This window comes from Culex quinquefasciatus, chromosome 1 (genome assembly GCF_015732765.1).
Source record: "Culex quinquefasciatus strain JHB chromosome 1, VPISU_Cqui_1.0_pri_paternal, whole genome shotgun sequence".
NCBI classification, from domain to species: Eukaryota; Metazoa; Arthropoda; class Insecta; order Diptera; family Culicidae; genus Culex; species Culex quinquefasciatus.
Genome location: NC_051861.1, coordinates 44213657 through 44237116, shown reverse-complemented (window position 1 = coordinate 44237116; position 23460 = coordinate 44213657). Strand labels below are relative to the sequence as shown.

At 39.6% G+C, this 23460-nt stretch overlaps 1 protein-coding gene across 3 annotated transcripts in view; it reads right to left on the bottom strand.

Annotated features, from left to right (window-relative positions):
• Positions 1-22206: 22206 nt before the first annotated feature.
• The window catches only part of LOC6033676 (twitchin), a 51462-nt gene continuing 50208 nt past the window's right edge, over positions 22207-23460 (bottom strand). For all 3 annotated transcript variants that reach the window (XM_038252837.1, XM_038252843.1, XM_001844050.2), the window contains 2 exons: positions 23144-23446; positions 22207-23086 (listed from right to left, as the gene is read on the bottom strand). In XM_038252837.1, coding sequence (XP_038108765.1) covers positions 22458-23086; positions 23144-23446 — 932 coding nt within the window. In that variant the 3' untranslated portion in view covers positions 22207-22457. The remainder of the gene's footprint in view (positions 23087-23143; positions 23447-23460) is intronic.

The following is a 23460-nucleotide window of genomic DNA, read 5'->3' as shown; positions in this document are numbered from 1 at the left end:
AGATTGATGTATTTAAAATCACCTCCACTCAAGCTCATAATTTTCTGACAGCCGAGGAGTCAACATCGAGTGGCAGTTGCAGAATCAGAAGGGACAGCAGAAATTTCCCCCGGTCAACGACGTATAGAGGTTGCCGAAATGGCTCGGGCCGTCGCAGGAACGGGACGGATTGTCGCTGCAGGCCATCAAGGAAGAACGTTAGGGACCGATGTGGTCAAGCTGCTGATCCCGGAAGGCTCCGGTTAACGGCATCAAGAAGGGGTCTCCGTGTTGATCGAAAACCAGTTCCCTTTGGGTCAAGTTGGTTGTGGTTGCGATAAAGTTTATGGTTTTTGATACTGGACATGAAATTTAACATTTCGGCAGTCGTGACCGCAATCCGGAGTGGCCGGAGGCCCCGCGGATGTTCCGAAAGGGGACATTTCCCGAACCAAAAGAGTTGGGGCAATATGGGTATCAAACTTTATGGTTTTTGATACTGGACATGAAATTTGAAATTTCGGAAGTATTGGCCACAATCCGTAGTGGCCGGAGGCCCCGCGGATGTTCCGATGAGGGGACATTTGCGGAACCATAAGAGTTAGGGCAATATGGGTATCAAACTTTATGGATTTTGATACTGGACATAAAATTTGACATTTCAGCAGTAGTGACCACAATCCGGAGGCCCCGGGGATGTTCCGGTGGGGGGACATTTCCCGAACCATAAGAGTTGAGGCAATATGGGTATCAAACTTCATAGTTTTTGATACTGGACATGAAATTTGAAATTTCGGAAGTATTGGCTACAATCCGGAGTGGCCGGAGGCCCCGCGGATGTTCCGATGAGGGGACAGTTGCCGAACTATAAGAGCTAGGGCAATATGGGTATCAAACTTTATGGTTTTTGATACTGCACATGCATCTGACCATTATCTGAAGTTACGCAGTTAAAATAAATCGCTTATTTTACGCAGGAAGTAATAAATCGATTACTGCGATTGCCTTTTTATTGTGCCGTGGCGAAATTCTGTTTCTGGAAATATAGAATAACTATTTCAAATTCAATTAAAGCCCTGGAAAGGGCAGTTTTAATGTTTGCTGTTGAAATTTACTTTGCTGCCGCCAATTGGGTACTAAAGCCCTATGCCAATTTTTATGTACAACGGTAAAAAACACGATTAAAAACCATTTCTGATCACTTTTTTTCATTTTAATGCAAAATTTTTTTTTGACAAGACAACATTTTTTCGATGGATTAACTATGGTCCCCTTGGAACGAACTGTCAAGTAGGAGCTTTTCTGTCAAGAAGTACCGCGAGGTTAATTTTTCAAAATTGATTTAAAAATCCATTTTAAGCTCTTTATGGTCGTACAAAGGGTCATTGTACTCAGAAAAATAAGCTTTATCGCTGTGAACAATAATATCAGCAATCTAAGCTTCATTTTAGGACCCAATTGCTTGCAACAGCCTTGCAAAAACATTTCCGCATCTTGATAACTTTCGAGTGGTGAGGGAAAGTCGATTGATTTCACCTTGATTTCTTTTGCAGCTCCATTTGCAATTTCCGTCCCCTTAGTTCGATAGGACGTTGATATTATGTCTTAAAACTATTCACAAAAGAGTTGTCTTAAGTAATTATAAGGGAATCATGGGGAAATTTGGACCGGACATTCTTATCGAAAATTTCAACAATCATCTTGCAAAGTTCTTTGTCATACTGGTCATGTGTAACATAACCACCTGCACCTTTTTTAGCTAAACACTTCAGTTATAACGGTTATTTCTAGAGTCGACGTTGTTGCTTACTGTGCGGTTCTGAGAGCTGTACAACTTTGATCGATTTTTGCCTTACTAAGACTAGGGGGACAGCATGCAATTCCATCGTGCACCTAATTTTGGTTTATCAGCACATTTAAATTCAATCACAACCCCCCTTTTCTCCTTTATTTTGGAGATTTGGTTAAAATAGAATTGAAAATTGCTTTTTCTGGTAAAAACAATAACTATAAAAAAATTTAATGAAAAAAAAAATAAATTAAAAAAAATAATAAAAAAATAATAAAAACTCTTAAGTTAATTTGAAAATACAACGTAAAATACAACATTAATGTGAGGAAGGCACCAACCACCTTAAGGTGGATTAAGTCATGTAAACATTAAATGCATCATCCCGATGGCTGCACAAAGCTCACGTGCCCTCCGGGATGCAACGCAATTGAAGGTCGACCATCCAACCGTTCTCAAGGGAGCACGCTCTTCCGTCCCAACCTCCGATCACCACAATCCCAGTCGCGAGACGCACAGAAGGCAAGCGAAAGCAAAACAACATCAACTTTCACCCTCTGGCGGCGGAGTTCGCCGACGTCTGCCGTAATGTTCCGGACTGTTGGAAAGGGCTCCAAGAGCTCCAGAAACAGTGGCGTAGAATCCCAATGGAACGTTAGCCAACCGGAGCTATTACGGCATTTTGCGAGGTTGAGGACATTTTTTGCCCTCCCACCACTTGACTTCCTTTGAACTTGCAACTAAAACATTTATTTTATTTCATGTATCCGCCAGCCTTCCCGCGAACCGTTATGAGAGTGTTTTTTTATTTCATTTAATTTTCTGCTTTCAAAAGGACCCACTTGTACTCCACAGAGAAGTAAAGTGTTTTTAATACGCTCTCATTAGTACAGAAGAGCAGTTCTCTCAGATTTCGGTCATTCGATTTTTTTTTTGTATTTTTGAATACGACTAAAACTTTTTTGGTGCCTTCGGTATGCCCAAAGAAGCCATTTTGCATCATTAGTTTGTCCATATAATTTTCCAAAGCAATTTGGCAGCTGTCCGTACAAAAATGATGCATGAAAATTCAAAAATCTGTATCTTTTGAAGGATTTTTTTTGATCGATTTGGTGTCTTGGACAAAGTTGTAGGTATGGATATGGAATACACTGAAAAAAAATTATACATGTTTAAAAAATTGGTGATTTTTTATTTAACTTTTTGTCACTGTTCACTGATTTGCAAAAAACACTATTTTTTTTATTTTTTAATGTTTTAGAGGACTTAATTTTTCGATGTAAAATCAAATTTGCAATCAAAAAGTACCCAAGTGAAATAATGATAAAGTTCTCCGTTTTCCAGTTAAGGTTATTTTTGGTTAACTTTTTAAAAATAGTCGCAGTTTATCATTTTTTTAAATAAGTGCACATGTTTGCCCACTTTTGAAAAAAAATATTTTTGAAAAGCTGAGTAAATTCTCTATATTTTGCTTTTCTGAACTTTGCTGATACGATCCTTAGTTGTTGAGATATTGCCAAGCAAAGGATAAAAAACATGAAAATTGATGTTTTTTTAAGTCTCACCCAAAAAATCCACCGTTTTCTAATGTCGATATCTCAGCAGCTAATGGTCCGATTTACAATGTTAAAATATAAAACAGTCGTCCGATCTTTTCGTAAAAAATATTTTCAAATTTTTTAAACCAAGACTAACATTTTAAAAGGGCGTAATATTGAATATTTGGCCCTTTTGAAATGTTAGTCTTGATTTGAATTTTTTGAAAATATTGTTTTCAAAAAGATCGGAAAATTTCACGAATGTTTCATACAGGGAAACCTCTTTTTACGCGGTGGCGTTTCGCTTTTTGTCTCGAAGATTTCTCTTAAATCATACAATATTTTTGCAAACTTCAAAAAGCGTTTTGTAGATCTGAACAAAACCTACAAAATGCTTTTGAAACATTGCAAAAATTGTTCTGTCGTTCCAGAAAAATCGACAAATTAGAAAAACGTAACGCACCGCGTAAAAAGAGGATTCACTGTATTTTAATATTGTAAATCAGCCCATTAGTTGCTGAGATAACGACGGTTCAAAAATATTCTTTTCAAAAGTGGGCAAACATGTGCACTAATGTAAAAAAAATGAAAAACTGCGACTATTTTCAAAAAAGTTAACTAAAAATGGCCTTGCCAATTTGGTTTTACATCGAAAAATGAAGTTGAACATTTTTTGCGACCAATATTTTGATTTTTTGAAAAAAAATCAGAATTGATTAAAAAGTTCATAACTCGGTCAAAGATTTTTTTCATAAACTGGAAATTTCTGAAAAGTTGGCATTTGATGTCCTCTAAAACATATCAAAAAATAAAAAAAAAATGAAAATAGTGTTTTTTGTTTGCAAATGAAGTTTTAGCGACAAAATTTTAAATAAAAAAATCATCAAATTATTTTTTACCGTGCATCATTTTTGTCAGTGCAGTCCGTATCCATACCTACAACTTTGCCCAAGACACCAAATCGATCAAAAAAATCCTTCAAAAGATACAGATTTTTGTATTTTCATACATCGTATGGACAGATGCCAAATTTGTATTTACAAACTAATGATGCAAAATGGCTTATCTGGGCATACCGAAGGCACCAAAAAAGTTGCAGTCGGATTAAAAAATACAAAAATTAAAATTCTAAAAAAAATACCGATTTCGTAGAGAATTGCTCAGAAATAAAAGTGATTAATAACAAATTAGTGCGATAAGCAGAGAGAGGATTTGAAATAAGAACGGCGTTTGCACACTCTATCATTAATTCACAAAAGTTTGCTTTGTTCAAAAATTATAAGTGAAATGTTTTTTTTTTGTTTTTGGTCATAATTCATTCCTAGACCTTTATCGAAGAAATTACATCGTTCAAGAAATCAATTATATTGTAATGATTTTAACATCCAGTAGTGGAAAGTTCGTTTTCCCGCTCAAATGATTACAAAAAAGTTTTACTCTGCTTTTGAAAAAATCTGCGAGGCTGAAACATTCTCAATGTTGTCTGAAATTAAATCAGGATGTGCACCCCAGTTACAGCTCTCCGGTAAATTTCATTACAAATCAGCAGCCTAAAGTTATGCACCCTCCAAAACGCACCCTCTAACTCGATGGAATTCACCTACAGGTCGCATCATCGCACGACGTACTGCCCCCGCCAGACAGACGGACGGAAGAGCGATCCAAAAATTTGCAATTATGATTTATTTGATTGACCATCCACAGCCCGACCGAACTCCATCGATGTTGTCAGACAGGCCAGCACCTGATGGAAAGCAACAGTCAACGGCGGGAAATTCTATCGGAAATCCATGCGCTGTAGCAATGTTCCTGTTCCTGGGTACAGTTATGTGTTGTCCATGGAATGACCCAAGGGTTTCCAGCAAGGCCACAGACTGGCAAGTAATTAATAATTACTTTGATTTTTAGCTGGTAATTAGGTAATTCTTTAATTACTTAGTAATTCACGGTAATTAGCGTAATTTAAAGTAATTAATTGGTAATTAAAGTAATTTTTGAGTAATTACAGTAATTGATTTTTTTAAATTGTACTTTTTCAACAAAACTATTTACTTTTTACATATAATCTATTATAACAGAATCTTATTGATTTCAAATAAGAGTGAAACACAAAGATTACAAAAAACTGATTCTGTATGAGAAGGCCTTATTCACCACACAGAAAAAAAGTGTAATTTACTCGACACGGAAAAGATGAATCACATTTAAACACAGTTGATGTAAACTTGAGATTTGATGTAAACAGTTGAATCACACGTGAAATCATGTTTTTACGTATAATTTGTTGCAAATTTACATCAAATTCCATTTAAATTTAAATGTTTAATGACGTGCAAAAGTGTTACATCATAAATGATGTAACATTCGGAAATATTTTTTTTGTGTGCATAGTTCTCTCCTAAAACTTTCCTAAAATTTATTTTTATCATGTTGTTTATCAAACTGATTAACAACGAAAGGCCATGATATATTACCCAGTGAAAAATGTTTTGTGAATCTAAAATCTATTTATTTTTATTAAGTTATTATAAAAATATGTTTTTTTGCAAGAACTACATTAGAATCGATTTTTTTATGCTTTTTCTTCTAATAGGCAGTCAAAATAATTTGAAGTTTTTGTGGATCAAATATTTTAAACCAAAATGTACTTAATTATCATTGAAACAAACAAAGTTTTCAAGTGATGGCCATTTAAAAATCAATAATAATAAAAATATGTTTTTTTATATTTTTTCATCATCTGCAGAAATTGACAGTCCTGTAATATCTCTCTATTAAGAGATCAGTAATTTTCCCTAAAAATTTCCAAATATTTCTGAGACAAATGTTTCAATGGTAAAAATCAAACTCAGTGAAATTAAAATCAACTAATATTCAGATGCCATTGAATCCAATGTTAATGTCACGTTCCACATAATCTGTATTTTCAGTAACAGATTTTTTAAATTTGCTTGAGAAAAAAAATGCAAAGTAATGTCAAACCAATGTTTGAAAAGCGTTTTGAAACTTAACGTTATTTTGATAAATTTCACAATTCTCAAGAAAAGCCGCTGCAAATATTTGTCAAAGTTTTTGTATAGCTCAAATAATCAGGGGCCTTTTTACATCAAATTCTATATATTAATGGCATTCGACTTTGGAAGCTGAAAATATTATTAATTTCATATATTGAAGTAAAGTAGTACAATTTTTTTGCTTTTATGGCAAACATGACTTCAAAAACGTAAGTCAACTTAAATAATCTTCATTTGCAATTGATTGATAAGGGTTCGGTTGATTGAAACGTGAAACATAATGAAATTTCGAATCAGATAATGAACAGGTTAAATTGGCCATGAAACAATTATTATTGGTCATTTCCAGATATTTTTTAAAGGTCCTTTAAGCTATTGTGTTTTATATGTTTATAAGACTTTTAAAAAATTCTAGATATCAATTGAGCTACTTATTTTTACCGAAAAGTTGTGTAATTAAATACGAATGTCAATTTTATAATAAAATAAAAATTCCAAATTTCAAACCAACTCGCTGTAGGATATCATGTAAACATCACTCAAAGTTTCAGCGCCCTCTAGTTGGGGGCATTTTTGACGTTTAATCGCCTATATCTATTATCAATAAAAATTATACGTGAAAAAACAAAGTAAACAGAATAATTTTTGAAAGAGTTATCGAATGATCTATTTATCTATAATTTAGTTAAGAACCGTAGAAATGAATACTTAAATATAAATAAAATGTTTTATCGTAGTGAAAAGTAATTAAGTAATTTGTGTAATTAATCATTTTGGACCAGTAATTCGAGTAATTAATTGGCAGACTGGCATGTAATGAACGCTTCTGGAAACCCTTGGAATGACCTATTATGAGAAACGAGACAGATGCCTGGATGGCCGGAAACCGGACCTGGATAATGTGCACAATGTGAGGAGTCGGGACCGGATCAACCATCGCTGGCGTGAGGGTAAATTTGGTCGGGGAAAAGATTTTTCGATTAAAATTCCACTCATTTTTCCATCCTTTAGGGTGGGGATGATATGTTCAGGTTGGCGGTGGAAAGTGGAAAAAATCCTATATCGATAACCCCCTGAAACCTTAATAAAAAAAGGTCATTGTTAAGTTATTTCAGTTTTGTCATGTGGATTTTAACCCAGTTTCTTGATAAAACAACAAAACTCTGTCAACTTATATGAAATTTTGATTCTGTTTTCAAATGAATGTACTCTTTATTGAACCTTTAAACAATTAATAAATTCTTATATACAAGTAGGGGAAGAGAGGGTAATATGCAACCCCATTTTACCTAGTCCAAAAGTCATACAGAAAGTCCAGTCAAATGAAAACACAACGTTTTCAAGTTATGAAAATAACATAAGCTGTTTTTATACATACTAAAGTGCTCCAGTTTTGCCATGTTAACATGTTGTTACAATGTTACCCACCCCGCCTCTAGGTGCGTTTCAATCCAAAAATTCACCAAAAATCTTTTTATCAACAAATTTTTAATCTTTTAAAAGCATTGTAATGAAGAAATCTTAAAATTTAAGAACATTCTTTGGTTGGAAGTGTGACTTGTTTTATGTGTATTTGGCAATGTTTTTAAACATATTTTTTCTGAGGTCAACTATAAATGTGTTACTTACTAACATTTCCTCTATATATTGTGAAAATGAGTATGCAGCATTTTTTGTAGTGTATCACACTATGCCTCTAAGATTTTTTTTGCAATTAAAATGATAACTTTATTGATCAATATTATCGGCGCAGCACCAAACTGAAGTGCGCATCACTTCTGTTGCGCGAACAAATCAGTTGCGCCGAACAAAAATGTAGTGGTTCGTCGTTAGCGTGTGCATAATCCTGTGGTGCAACAGCTTAGACAGGTTGCGCTCGTATTTTGATTTTTGTCTGCTTTCACAATAGTAGAAAATGTGTAACCGTCGGGACATCTCTAGTGAAAATTTCCGCGGATTTCTCGTAGAAAATTCGTAAAAATGTCATCCTTGGCTAGTATTTGTGTGTCTGGTGGTTTTCTCCCAGCGAAGCCCGGCACACCTCTACCAACGAACTTCCATAACCCGCCACCAGAGGATCTATTAGTTGTGAGCGGGGAGGCGAAAGGAGTCGTGACAGGAAGGATTGGGGTCAGATCTAGATGAGGAGGCAAGGGGAAGAACTAAGACCACCATCTTTCTGGGAATCCGCGGAATCGTTCTATTCCCCGGACGACGCCAAAGCGAACAGATGGATCGACTACCATCTGTTCCGCCAGGTTTTCTTTTTTTAGTTTGCTTTTTTTTACTTTTTTTTAAGTGTCAAACTATCTACTGCCAGGACTCCTTGTGTTTGGTGGCAACCATCTCAGTGCCAACGACGCAAGGCTGTATATCATAGGTACTCGCGATCTTGCTTTGCATTAGTGTGAGTGCATGACTCCGTGCCACTAAAACCAAAACAATAACAAACGAACAATGGACCGTGCCCGGAAAACCAAAACATAAACAAAGTCAGTGTCAGTGGAGTGAGAGAGTCAGAGATATCGATTTTGACAACCGCACTACTACACACTCAATCGCGAGTACCTTAGGTAGAAAGCCATGCCAACGACGGCTCACCCGTATCGCAGACACCTACCGGAGACTCGAACTACCCTCGAGTCTCCCTGAACGCAATTGTTACCGGGATAACCTGCTCGCAACTGTGCCTATCCGGGGATTCTTGGCACTCTCGAAGGTGTACCGAAGGCCACAGCCGCAACCATCTGTGGCGAGACCAGGGCGAGCAGCGGACGGGTCCATCGACGACGCGCCGTAGGAGAACCACTTTGGACGGCAAGCGGTCGATTGTAACAAATGTGAAAAACAAGCAAACAATTGAAAAAAATCTGTAGAAACATGAAAAAACTTGACAGACAACAGGTAATGATAGGAGGTGGTAGATTAAGCCAGATACTTACTAAAACAAACATAACCTAAACATGATAAATGCAAGAAAAATAACGAAAAAATAATCAAGAAAAATATAAACAAGAAAAGTTAAGTTTTTCGTAGAAAAAAAGTTGCTGAGTACGGGAAACACAAACAACCTACAACAAAAAATTGGGCAGCAGAGGTTTAAGCTTCCAATTTGTTAGCAATTCCATGCAAAATAGGAAATCGGTTTTACCCGACCCTCTCCGATTTCAATGGAACTTCAGAGACAAACTAATCGAAATTTTGACAGGCTTTCTAGAAAACATCTAGCAAAACATTGCAATAGGGCCGAAGCCGAAGTGTAAACAAAGAGTCGATCCTGCTCGTTCCTAATGTAAGCACCAAATGACGTGAGCAGGATAGACTCTTTGTTCACACTTCGGCTTCGGCCCTTTTACATTGCTTTGCTTGACATATACTGAAAGAAAAAAAAACACTCCACTAATATGAAATTTTATGATTTTTAAGTTTATAATCAAATTTAAAGGTGAGGTCACGATTTTTTTTTGTTCCAAAACTAACAGCCTAAGGCTTGGTCTACAACAGGAAACTCGCAGGATCCCAGACGCAACCGCAAGTTTTGAACACATGCAATTCAATCTGATCTTCTACAATGGCAATGTTGCGGTGCGGCGAGGCTGTACTAAAAACACAGAACGCAGTTCGCAAGTTCTAGTTTTTTTTAAATATATGCAGACTTACCTGCGAGTTTTTTTCTGAAAAGTAGTCAAGTGGTTGAGTGGTTGAGTGGTATGCCCATTTTTTGTAGACCCTTAAAACTACTGCGACCAGTTATACACCCGAAGTTAAAGGAACGGAATCGACGTAACACCTTATTGTGGCCCTCTTAAACCTTGCGGTTTCGTCAACGGATCCACATGCGTGTATCGTTCTTTTTGCGACAAGACTCCGCCTCCCGGGTCTCCTAAGTGTGAAGGTATGGCACGGGAAGAGGGCACCGAAAATTTATATTTACACTTAGAATTTATTTGCGTCCGCCTCGGGATTTGAACCGGCGACCTCTGGATTGTGAGTCCAGTGCGCGGTCCGATCGATCCACACAGGCAGACAGAAGTTAAAGACTAAGTGGATAGTTCTCCCGAAAAGAAACGAGAGGAAAGTTTCTATTTAGCGAGAGATCTCTCGCGCTTACAACAACAACAAATCGTGTTCATTCATAGAAACAGTCCATCCCATTGAGTGGCTTATATAGACAAATGATCGCCACTTAGTCACCAAATCATGGTGGCCGATACAGCAATGCCAAACTCGGTATCGGAACTTTTTTTTAAAGATGTATTTTTCGGAAAATGAACCCATGAGTAAAGTACTATCGGTAATTTCGGGATTTATCCTCTCCGTCCATTGACAGTAGAGCAATTCCTGCCCAAAACAGGAATTTTTCAGGTACTTTTTTCTCGACCTTCTCCGATTTCAATGAAACTTTGTAGACATGTTATCCTACGCTTATATAAGCCACTCGATAACGACATTTGAGAAGGGCGTAAGTGTTTTAAAAAATTTTGTAATTCGGAATTTAAAAATTTCTGTATCTCGAAGCCGTTGCATCGTATCAAAAAGTGGTCTGAGACAAACTTGTAGTTTGACGGGCTTTCCGAAAAAAAATACACTGAAAGAAAAAAAAACACTCTACTTTTACGGGATTTTTCGATTTTTAAGTTTAAAAGTCAAATTTGAGGAGGAGTTGTTACAAAAAGACTCAAGAAAAATGCAGGATGGAGCACCTAAAAAAATACAAAAATCATTTACTAAAACTGTTTTTTTGAAAAGTGCTCTAAACGATTTTTTGATGGTTTTTTGCAATTTCTATGTGACAGACTTGATTTTTCAGTCTCGTAAATATTTTTACCGAAAAGCTCGTCCAATTTCCCATAAGATTGTCTTTGACCTCTTTTCAAAATAACTCATTTTTTTGATGATTTAAGCTAATTCACTATCCAGGTTACTATACTACACTGAAAAAAATATTATGTTTTCAGTTATGAGCAATGTAATTAGCTTATATCTGTAAGCCCATACATCCAATTGAAATGTGGTCTGAGACAAACTTATGGGAAATTGGACGAGCTTTCCGGTAAAAATATTTTCGAGACTGAAAAATCAAGTCTGTCATATAGAAATTGCAAAAAACCATCAAAAAACCATTTTTTTCAACATTTTTATTTTTAAAACCGCTGTAACTTCACAAGGATTGGACTTAGGACAGTAGTCAATATGGAGACTTTTATGTAAAATTGTCTGGAGAATCGATTCCCACTTTCGGTTTTTGAAATCAGTTTCAGTAAATGATTTTTGTATTTTTTTTAGGTGAGTTGCTCCACCCTGCATTTTTCTTGAATCTTTTTGTAACATCTTAGGCTATCTTCACAAAAATTTTGAACGAAAAAAAGTCGTGGGCTCCTCCTCAAATTTGACTTTTAAACTTAAAAATCGAAAAATCTCGTAAAAGTATGAAAAAAAGTCGGAATTACCATTTCAGTCTAACAACTCAAAATACTTTGGTAAACTTAATTAAGAACATTCATACCTCCTTTAATTTTATTTTTTTTCGGTTTAGGTTTGGTTTTTGTTGTTATCAAGTATATTTTTAACTGTTCTGATATTGAAAACTGTTCAACCTTCCCTTGATATTAAAAAAAAAACATCCATAGGGAATTCCTTTGGGAACCAACAACGAGAGAGGTATCCTAAATATTAGCTCCTGAAAAGTGCTAAAAAGTGCAAAAATGCCTCACGGCAAGAAAAAGAGGCGGTCCTCACCAGCACGATCGGTAGATTTAAAGAAGCTAAAGAATGCCGATGCGCTACCTGTAAAACCAGGCAGTTTGAGCAAGGACGCTCAAAATTCGTCTGGAAACCAGTTCGCTACCCTTTCCGTGGACGTGAGCGAGAAGGAAGAATTTTAACGACGCTTGTGTGCTTATGGACTCCAAATTCTGCTACATGGCAGAAAGGATTACAACTACGTTCGAGATTTCTTGAACAACACCAAGATTAACCACTGGAAGCCATGACGATCCAGTTAAACGACCCATGAAACAGGTCCTCCGTGGCTTGTATGACATGGAAGAGCTAAAAACTCTTAATTTGAACGTGATCGAAGTTTTCAAGATGACGAGACACAACAAGAACATCAAGTATCGTGATCAACTGTCCTTCGTTCATCTCGAGAAAGGATCGACTACGCCAGCTGAGCTGAAAGCAGTTCGGGCAATTTTCAACATCATCGTGTCTTGGGAACGTTATCGTCCAGTACACCGTGACGTGACACAGTGTTCAAACTGCTTGCAGTTTGGACATGGTGGAAGGGACTGTTTCATCAAGAGTCGTTGTGCAACCTGCGGAGGTGAGCACAAATGCTTCAATTGCGGTGGCGACCATTCGACCAAGAATCGGAGCTACCCAAAACGTGCTGAGTTTGTAAAAGATGGGCAGCCAGCGACGACGAGGCACCAACCAAATCGTCGCAAAACACCACCAGCATTCACGAACGTGAATTTTCCTGCTTTGACGTCACCAGGAGCGGGATCTGTTCGAGTGGTTCCAAATCTGCAGCCATTGCCGTTGAATCAGCGGCAAAAAGTTGCAGAGAATACAACACCTCCTGGCTTTAGTCAGCAACCGAGGGAAAATCAACCAGCATCAACGGATGAAGGCAGTGGTGACCTGTTTTCACTACAAGAACTTTCGGCTAGCGGCGTGCTGGATTTCCAATGCAGGGGTTGGGGGAGTTCGATTCTCGTACCGGGATGATGAAGTTAAAAAAAATCAAACATGCGCACGTTGACAACTCAAAACGTTGCTATGCAGTTGTTTGTTAACCTTTAATTTGGAAATGTCAACTTATCTTAGAGTTTGAAATTTTTCAAACCTTAGGCTACCAACTGTACGGATTTTTCCCTTACCATACGGATTTTGAACCTCTTCGCGGATTTTTAACAGGCCGGAATTTTTGTAGGGAATTTTACGCATAATACAGATTTGTACGGAATTTTAACAACTTTTTAATCATTGAATTGCTTTTTTGATTTGTTCGAAGCTTTTGTTAACTACAAATTTTGATTTTTCTGTGAGATTGATTTAAAAAGGGAGAGTTTTCCGGGGTTTCCTCAATTCAAACTTGATTATCAATAATTCTAAAGTTTTTGAACTAATGTCTTTCATATGTTGATAGGACCTTTAAAAAAAACTCTAGAATTGTTCTTTTAGAAATTCCTTACTAAATATATTTATCCATTTTCAAAGGCTTTCTAAAACTTGTGAAAACATTTGAACATTTGAATAAGCAAATCTAGAGTTTTTTTAAAGGTCCTATAAACTGTTGTGTTACACATGTTAAAGGACCTTTTCGATAAAAAAAACTCGGATGCGGATTTTTGCTCTGCAAGAGTTGGTAGCCTTATTCAAACCATATGTCAAGTTTCTAATTTGATTACTTTTCCATTGTAGAAAATCAAATTCATTTCTATTGAGTCAAAAAGCCAAACTAAGTGCAATTTTTTAAGTAAGGTGATTGTAGATAGGCCATGACAATATCGGAATGTTACAACTAATTTTCATAAACTCCCCTCGGCTTGACAAACCACAGATGCACCCTACTGGGAGAAAGTAATTTGCTTTCGATCTCCTGTAGTGACATTTCCTGTCGGTTGGATGCTACAGGACAAAGCCAGGTATTGATTTAATATTAATTCCGTTTCAAATTCGTCATGCTAGCTAGCGGCTGGTGGGGGAGGTCAATTTCCATGCACCAATAATGACGCACTCATACAAGCACAAAATTGAGCGTCACGGGCCATTGATTGAATATTGAAATTCTGCACGTGTGAACACCGGAAATGTGGAACCGGAACCGGCGTTGCTGTAGCTTGCAGCGATCCCCAACACGGTTCACGTTTAGTGAATATGAACATTCACACCTTGCCGGTCATTGATTTTGCACGCTAGTGTTAAGAGATAGAGAGAATGGAAAACATACTACTGTCAGTTGTTAACAATCAATGATTGTTATCAAACGTGAAAGCCATACGCGCATCTGGAGAATACAGTCCAGACTCGATTTTCGGAAGGTTTGCATGGGACTTCGGATTCGAATCACGAACAAAAAAATGTATTTTTTAGTTTTAACACCAAATTCGAGTTCTGCGACCCCATTTTAGTCAAATTTGTTTGGTTGTTCACCTATTAGAGCAACCTTACCAGCGTGAGTATTAGGCCGGTTTTAGGGTTTTGTAACGCGTGTTAGTAACTTTGCTCCCACACCGGTCGTTGCTAAATGGGTTGCTAAACTAAAACGTAACGCGTCGGTTGGGAGCGAGTTACCAAATCTAGCAACGCGCTAGCAACGCAACTAAAACTTGGAACTGTCAAAGTTCAAAACAAAGCTGGTTCAGTTTTTATGTTTGAATGTTGTTTATGTGTTTTTTTTTTCGTCTTTTGTCGGTCGAAGTGACCAATCCGCGCAAAAAATAAAAAGGGGTGGATTGCGGCAATAAAAAATCCGGTATGTATCGTGAAAAATGGCCTGGATTCCGGGTTTACTGGCCACGGAACCGGCTACTGAAGGATTGCTCATGAGAATGGTTTTCCCAGTTTTCTGAATACTCGGACAGCATCCTTCCTCTAGCGCAGAAAACTCCTTCCGGATGGTCACGGAGCTGGCAAAAAAATCCGGCAGCATCATCTCATGCGCAGGGAACTCCTTCCGGATGATGTTTGCTGGTTTCGTAACCATGCGGAACGAGTTCCCTGCGCAAGAGGGAGGAAACTGTTTGGACTTCCGATAGTCAGAGCCGGCAAAAACATCCGGAAGGAGTTCCCTTTACATCAGGGTGGATGCTTCTTGGCTTTCTGAAAGTTTTTGCTGGTTCCCACATAAGGTATTGGGGTCCTTTTCGACCCCAAACTTTAAAAAATCGTCATAAATCCAGTTTTTGACCGATTCCGGTTCTTTTGGTCACAAATGAAAACTTAAGATGTCCCCTTTTCGAAACCGACATAGAAAACCGGATTTGGACACCGGTGGCCACGGGAATCGGTTAAAACCGAAAAAAGACCTTTTTGAGACCCCAACTTTGACACCTGTATCTCCGGCAAATTTCAACCAATCAGGATGCTCCGGGTTGCATTAAACAGGTATTTACCTGTACTTTGACCACACATATTAATATCAGGGCCAGGTGACCTACCGGTTCCGGAAATCCGGAACGTCCGAAAAATTCATGTTTTAATGTTTTACACATATATGTGATACAAATACTCTCACAATGGTTGAGTTGATCCATAAAACTTACTAAAAATACAATACACGATTGCCAGAACCACTCTGGAGTGTTAGTGGCCACTTCCGGGTATCCTGGAACCGGTTCCCGAGAACCCGATGAACGGCCAACTTGACTTTTTTGGTGAAAACCCATCATGTTGCACTTCAAACTCCATGAAATTGAAAGATATGTCCATCTTTGGTAATGCCGCTATTAGCTGAGCCATCCTGGCCAATCTGGAACCGGTTACCGGTGGCCCCTTGGGGACACTTCCGGAGTATGAGAGAAACCCTATCATCCGATATATCAAACTTCATAAAATTGAAAGATATGTCAATCTACGGTCATACCGTTGTTCACTGACCCATTCTGGCCAATCTGGAACAGGTTACCGGTGGCCCCTTGGGGATACTTCCGGAATATGAGAGAAACCCTATCATCTTACATATCAAACTTCATGAAATTGATAGATATTATCGCGGGTGTCGATAATTAGAATTCACGCGCGTTGATACGGCCGCAGAAGAATGGTCGCATGACAGTCGCAGAACAAATGTTTGGCTGTTGTCAAAGGTTGCCTTGAGTTTTCTGCTGACTTTTTGGAAAATATTCAAAACAAATCAAGTTGACAGCTAAATCATTGCTGAATTTCAGTTCAACTCGCTGATTTTTGCACCGCGGTAGTTCGGCGGCTGTAACCTCCTGTCAGTCTTAGCGGAGGAGATATGGGATTTTATCTCGCAATAAGCAATATGTCAATAAACATCGAAATGTCAAACTTTATGAAATTGAAAGATATGTCAATTTACGGTCATGCCGTTGTTCGCTGACCCATTCCGGCCATTCTGTAACCGGTAACCGGTGGCCCCTTGGGTACACTCCTGGAATATGAAAGTAACCCTACCATCCGACATATCAAACTTCATGAAATTGAAAGATTTGTCAATCTACGGTCTTGCCGATGTTCGCTGACCCATTTTGGCCAATCTGGAACAGGTTACTGGTGGCCCCTTGGGGACACTCTCGGAATATGAGAGAAACCCCATTATCCGACATATCAAACATCATGAAATTGATAGATATGCCAATCTTTGGTCATGCCGTTGATCGCTGACCAATCTTGGCCAATCCTGAACCGGTAACCAGTGGCCCCTTTGGGACAATCCCGGAATATGAGAGAAATCCTATCATCCGACATATCAAACTTCATGAAATTGAAGGATGCAGGCACCTAGCTAGGGGATGAGCTTCGGGCAAACCCCCTGAATTTTTGGAATACATATGGGAGAGAGGGAAGAAGAACAAAAAAGAAGAAAAATTCATGTTCAAGCCCCCCCCCCCCTCCGGACCAAAATTCTGGCTACACTTCTGGAAGGATGTGTCAATCTACGGTCATGCCTTTGTACTCTTATTCATTCTGGCAATTCTGAAACTAATTCCCGGTGGCCTCTTGGACGCTTCCAGAATATGAGAGAAACCCTATCATCCGATGTATCAAACTTCATGAAATTCATAGATATTTCAACCAACGGTCAGCGATCAATTGCATAACCGTAGATTAAGGTAGTTTTCAATTTCATGAAGTTTGATATGTCGGATGATAGGATTTCTCTCATATTCCGGAAGTGTCCCCAAGGGGTCACCAGTAACCTGTTCCAGATTGGCCAGAATGGGTCAGTGAACAACGGCATGACCGTAGATTGACATATCTTTCAATTTCATGAAGTTTGATATGTCGGATTATAGGATTTCTCTCATATTCCGGAAGTGTCCCCAAGGGGCCACCGGTAACCGGTTCCAGATTGGCCAGAATGGGTCAGCAAACATCGGCATGACCGTAGATTTACATATCTTTCAATTCCATAAAGTTTAATATCCAACATGACAAGGTTTCATTAACAATAATCAAGTTGGCCATTTTTCTGGTATCCGTTTCCATGTTAACTGGCCATTTGGCCAATAAGCATGGTGATTCTGGAAGGCGTCTTCTGTTTTTGTAGTATGTTTTTTGTTTCAATAAAAAAAATATAATTGAAAATGGTGAAAGCTTTTATGTTTTCTTAAAAAAATGATGTCGAATCATTTTCATGAAACTGCCATACACAACAGTTCAGCAACCACCGGTAAGGTTGCCGGGTAGTAATTTGCTAACCCAATTTAGCAACGACCGGTGTGGGACCGGGTGACTAAACTAAAATAGAAGCGTTACGGGTTAATAAAATAGCAACAATTTCCGCAACGCACCGGTAATGATGCTCTTAATGTAAAAAAATGCATGCAACTGCAATGCAACTCAATACTCAATACTCAAATAATCCTGGGTTGATCCTGGGTTTTTTTTTTTTTTTTTTTTCAAACAAACACAGCAAAAATGCTCAATTACCCGACTTTGCAGGCATGATGTAACGACGAGGTCCAGTCATTCTGGCAGCAGCATTCAACCGAAATCATTCACCTCAGTTGATTTCTATAGCAGAATAAAGTGCCTCCCCGTGGCCAAACAAGTGAACTCACACGTCACGCGCCTTTACCCCTCATAAATGTCATCGATATCACTGAAATCTTGCAATTTATAATTTTATTTGTGGCGCAATGCCCTCCCTACACATTCAATAAGTGCCAAAAGTTAGAGTTCTTGTACCTATTTTTGCCTCCAATTCTTCTCTTTAGCTTTTGAGTTTTGACCCACGATGCACGTATTTTCGACCTGGATTGGCTGAAAACTCGAAGCACTGACTGGAACTTTGATATTGCTGTTTAAAAAAAAAACATGGGTCCAGTTTGCATACTAGTTCAACAATAGAGACAACAACCCTAATATAATAGAATGCATATTATTACAAAAAGGTTTCCAACTCAGTCTCCAACTTTTCGGTCAACTCTCTGTTGGAGCAAAAAGGCGTACCTCTGGCAACCACAAAAAAAGAACACCACCGTTTGTTCGTGCTTTATCGGACCCGTATCGAATTGTTGTCCCATGATTTATGGGTCGATTCACGGTGCGAGCTTACATTCGGCTCCTTAAACCACCAACTTCAACCAGAACTACTCTGTGCTGGGCGAAAAGTGGTAGGCCTTACGAAAGGCCACCTCATGCGATGAGGAACGGGACAAGACTGAACGGACCATTAAGTACACAAATTTATGCACTTTGGCAATAAAGATATCGGAACTCGCCCAAGAGGTCGGATCTATGCGACGATTTTGTAGATCTCAGGGAGGAATGAGACGTCGTCATTACGGGGAATGCTTTGTCGACATTGGTGGCACACGTTTGAGTGGTTGCGTTTGTCACGTCGTTTGAGTTTTGTCTTGTAGGGTTAAAATTGTCAGGAATCATCTGGATTTTATATTTTTTGGATATTACAGACCATCCATGAACATCGGACATTTTTTGTAAACCTCATATTTGGAATTTGGGCACATAAGCCTACTGGAACAAGTCAGTAAGTATTTTTTTCCCATAACTCAGTAGTAGTATCTCAGAGTATCGGGGACGCATTTACAAAGCGGATTTAGTGGCTATTTATTAACTTAATGTTAACATGTTATGATTAGTGTTAACATTCCATAGGTTGCCTCCCTAAGGTATCATGTTAAGTTCCAGCTTATGACGATGCACTACCTTCCCTTTACTAAACAATCGAATCCAGAAGAGAAAAGATCGCCAGTTGTGTTGGTCCGAACCGGGATTTGAACCCCGATCTACCGCTTACAAGGCGGAAGCGTTACCACTGGGCTACGTGGCTCGGTCTCGGAACAAGGCCCTGAATAAGATAGTTTCATTGATTTCAATTTAAAATTGATTTCATGTAGTTTGTGTTGATAACAACCAATAAATATTCGCTCACTAAACAACATTAACGATAACAATGCTTTCACCATGAAACACCTTCGCTGAGAGCGGAAGTTACCAGGTTTGGAAAGCTAATGAAAAACTTTCCTTCGACAGACTCAAGCAAAAACATTATCATTCTGCCTCCGTTCGACCCATTCGGTTATCTGATTGGCGACAAGGGAGTCATTTGAGAAATTATGACCACATCAACAAACAGCAACAAAAAAATCAAAACCATTTCCAATCTGTGGCAGTCGCACTATCCATCACTGTCGACAATCCGACAATTCGAGCAAAATTCTAAGCGGGTCGGGAAAAGGGCTGAAGAAATTTTCCAATTTTCCTTAGCCTGGCACAATCTTACACAGCTTCTTGTAACGCTTTGCTGTGCAACTATTGATTTCCTGCAAACAGATTCATGCCAACGAAAACAAACGATCCCATCGTGCGGGGATCATTTATCACGCCGAGGAATTCAATTTCAAAAGACGAGTGAAGGAAAATTTGGCGTGACTGGAGCAAACACTTCTGGTTCAACCATTCCCACCCAATGTTAAGTGGGGAAGGAGGAGTAACCTCAACCCAAATATTTTTTTTTTCTCTTTCGCTGTTGGTCGGTGGGGGATTTGAACTTGCTGTTCTGATTGGAAATTGAAAAGCAGCTGACGAACGTCTGGTGATGACAAAACGTTGGAAGCAATTTGCTGGTGATGCTTCTGGCTTTTGCCAAAAATATGATTGATGAGTGGTCGAACTGGGGCGATTTGTAGAACTGTGCTTTAACTTCTCTTGTTTAAAGATAATTTTACATAAATTAAATTAAATTAAAAAAACGTTGAAAGCTTGATTACGATTTTAAAAACAGGATAAATCATAGACTAATAAAAGACTACTCAGTGAGCTCTGAACCATGACTCAACCTTTTTATGACCCCTCGACAGGGCCGGTTCACTGTCAAAAATGACAGATCGAAATGTCAACAACTGGCAGCTCTGACTTTGACATGACATTTTGCGCAATGTTATTGTTTGGGTTTGGGTTTTTGTTTTGATTTAAACGGAACCAGTTTCCGGAAGAGGACGGTGATTAGTAGAGTGAACCATCGTCTGGAGGGGATCCCGAACGAGATCCCGAGGGTGGTCGATTCTAGACAAGAAGCGGCTCTCGATCGAGATCATTGCGGAATGTTGATAATCTTCTTCTCCGAGAACGATCACGTGAGCACCGTCGGGTTTGCCAAGCAAAGCCGGCGCGGGCCGCCTCCGGTTAATACCGGCAGGGCAAAACCGTCCTCCTCCAACCCGGAATTGTCACTCTGAAAGGAATGAATGTCTTTGCAGACGCCATCTTGGCCTCGACGAATTGCACCTACTTCAAAAACCTCAAAACAGCCAAGATCTTTGCTCTGAACTGTCAACTTGTGGCATTCCGAACCCCAGCGATAACGTCGTCAAACAAAAATTTGTCCCCGAACCAGCATCACCAACAAACCGCCCCGAGCACCTCTTTTGCCGTCGCCGATATAGGCGAGCTGTACGCGGAGGTCAGCAGGAAGAAAGCCCCCAAAAAGGAAGCCCGCTTCGTCCCGGAACTGAAACCCGCCGAAGTCGCTAAGTCCAAGAATCCTCTTAATGGGTCATGGGAAAAAACCCTTCTTTTACTTTAGTACAAAGAAAACAATAACGCCGATATTTTTATCCTGCACTTGAAAGTTTATTTTCAATGGTTGGTTACTATTTTTTTCAACATGATCGAAATTCACTTTTTTTGTTCACAAAGTTCTTCTTGACAAACTCCTTGCCCTTCCGGATGTTTGTTTCAGCTCCGGAATGTCCTTCTTTAGCAGCTCTAGCTCGTAGGCGTTCACGGGCTTCGGCGTAGGCCGTCGTGAACGTGGCCGATCCGACACCGGCCTTGGCCTTGAGGACCTCCTGAATGCGTGCCGTCAGGGCGGCAATCTTGTCCTGGGGAAGCTCTGGGGTTCACTGGGATAATGGTCTTGCCGGAGTGGCCTCCGATGACCGGAATGTTGGCCCGCCGAAGTCGACACCCTCACAGATGAACTTGTTGGCACGGATAATGTGCAGCGTCGAAATGCCTAACACGCTCTTTCGGGCCCAAAACTCCGGAAGGCAATCGTTACCATCGAGTTGACTAGGTTCGAGGTGATTCAATCATCCGGCGGCGAGGTCGCGGACGATCGAGCCGTTCGTATTGAACAGATTTGGCTTGCGAGGAATGATGAGAAAACAGCAATCATCTGGAAAAGAGAACATAAATGATAAACCGAATAAAATAAGCATTTATTTTAAAAGCTAAACATTACCTTACAAACCAAACACCAGTAAATTTCGCTTGTTTCGCCAAACAAAAATCCCTGCACAGCTGATTGACTTGTTTGCAGCCTGCTGCCTTGATTGCTAAGAAAAACAAAAACAAACAAGATGCGCGCGTAAATCAGCACAAAACGAAATCGAAAAAACCAGCGCTGCCATGTCGTTCTGTCATACGAGGGGCAAGCCGATGCGTGGTTCAACGTGGTACCCGCGGTTCACAGCTTATGAGTCATAATTTTTGAAAATTTTGGTTCCGAGTGTTTAGTCTTTAATTAGTCTATGGGATAAATGCTGCCAGGCGAAAACTTTTCTAGAGTCTTTCATTGAAAGCTGAGTCAACATAAGGTGCCAAATAGAAATTAATGATACTACCTTACTTTTACCCAGACATTAATTATTGGCAACATTTGTTATTGTGTATTGATCATAAGAATTATATGTCATAGGTCATTAAATAATTAACACTCACATCGTTCTCAAATATTTTTTTATTAAATTTTTCTGTAAATCAACAATAAAAAATCAATTCCTACCTCATTATGCTTGTTGGATGTCGATAATACTTTACAAAAATATTACTTACACGTGAAAGCTAAATAAAAAAAATCGCTCACAGTACCGAAAACAAACAATAAAAAAAAATCTTCCAAAATATTAAGTTCTCCTCTTCTTTGGATCTACCTAGCTAACATTCTAGTACCTTATCACTTAGAACAACCTATTACGCACTAACATTGACGGAGAAGGAAGCCAGTGCGTCACCTTGGCGTGTGACCACCCGCACCTGGTACTGGCCAATGTCCTCGAACGAGCACTTGGCAATGGTGAAGGTGTACTTGTTGTCCTTCTTCACGAACCGGTACCGGTTGGAGGACTCGTTGATAGGCTCGCCGTCCTTGTACCACTCGAGTTTGGTCGGAGAGTCGTACGTCTCGCAGGTGAACACGGCCTTCGCACCGTCCAGCACACTCAACGAGGCCGGGAACTTGGCGAAGGTCGGCGTGTCCTTCTGCTCGCTGCTCGACAAAACCGTAATGGTACAGGAACTGAAGCTCTCTCCGCCCTTGTTGAACGCCTCGCACGTGTACGTGCCGGCGTCCTCGGGGAAGATTTCAGGAATATGCAGCGAGTAAACGTCGCCGTCGTTCAGATATTCAAAGTCGGGGGTGTTTTTGATTTCGCGATTGTCGTGCAGCCAGATCACGTTGAACGGATCCGGGCAGGAAATGTTGCAAACGATCGTTACTTCCGAGCCGTCCTTGTAGTAACCGGACTCGGCGTGCTTGTTGATGATCGGGGCCTTGGACGAGCCACCCTTCTTTTCCGGTCGGGCAGTGCCGGCTGGTCCCTCTGTTGAAAGAGCAATATTAGTAATTCTTCTCGGATAGACTACCTCATTCAACTCACTCTTCACATCGAGCACACACTGCGTCGAGGTTTCTCCCATGGAGTTCTTCGCTGTGCACACGTACGTGCCAGAGTCCTCCGGGAACAGTTCGTTGATTCGAAGGCTAGCGATGCCGGATTTGTACTTGATGTCAATAACAGCCGAAGAGGTCAGCTTCTTGCCGTTCTTGGTCCATACGATCTGAGGCAGCGGATCGCCGCTCACGTGGCAGTTTAGCTGCAGTGGTTCGCCGTCGGACGCGACAACGTCCTTCAGCTTTCTGGTGAAGTCCGGTGGGCACATCATGCTGTCCGATTTCAGTGCTGTTAAACAAGAA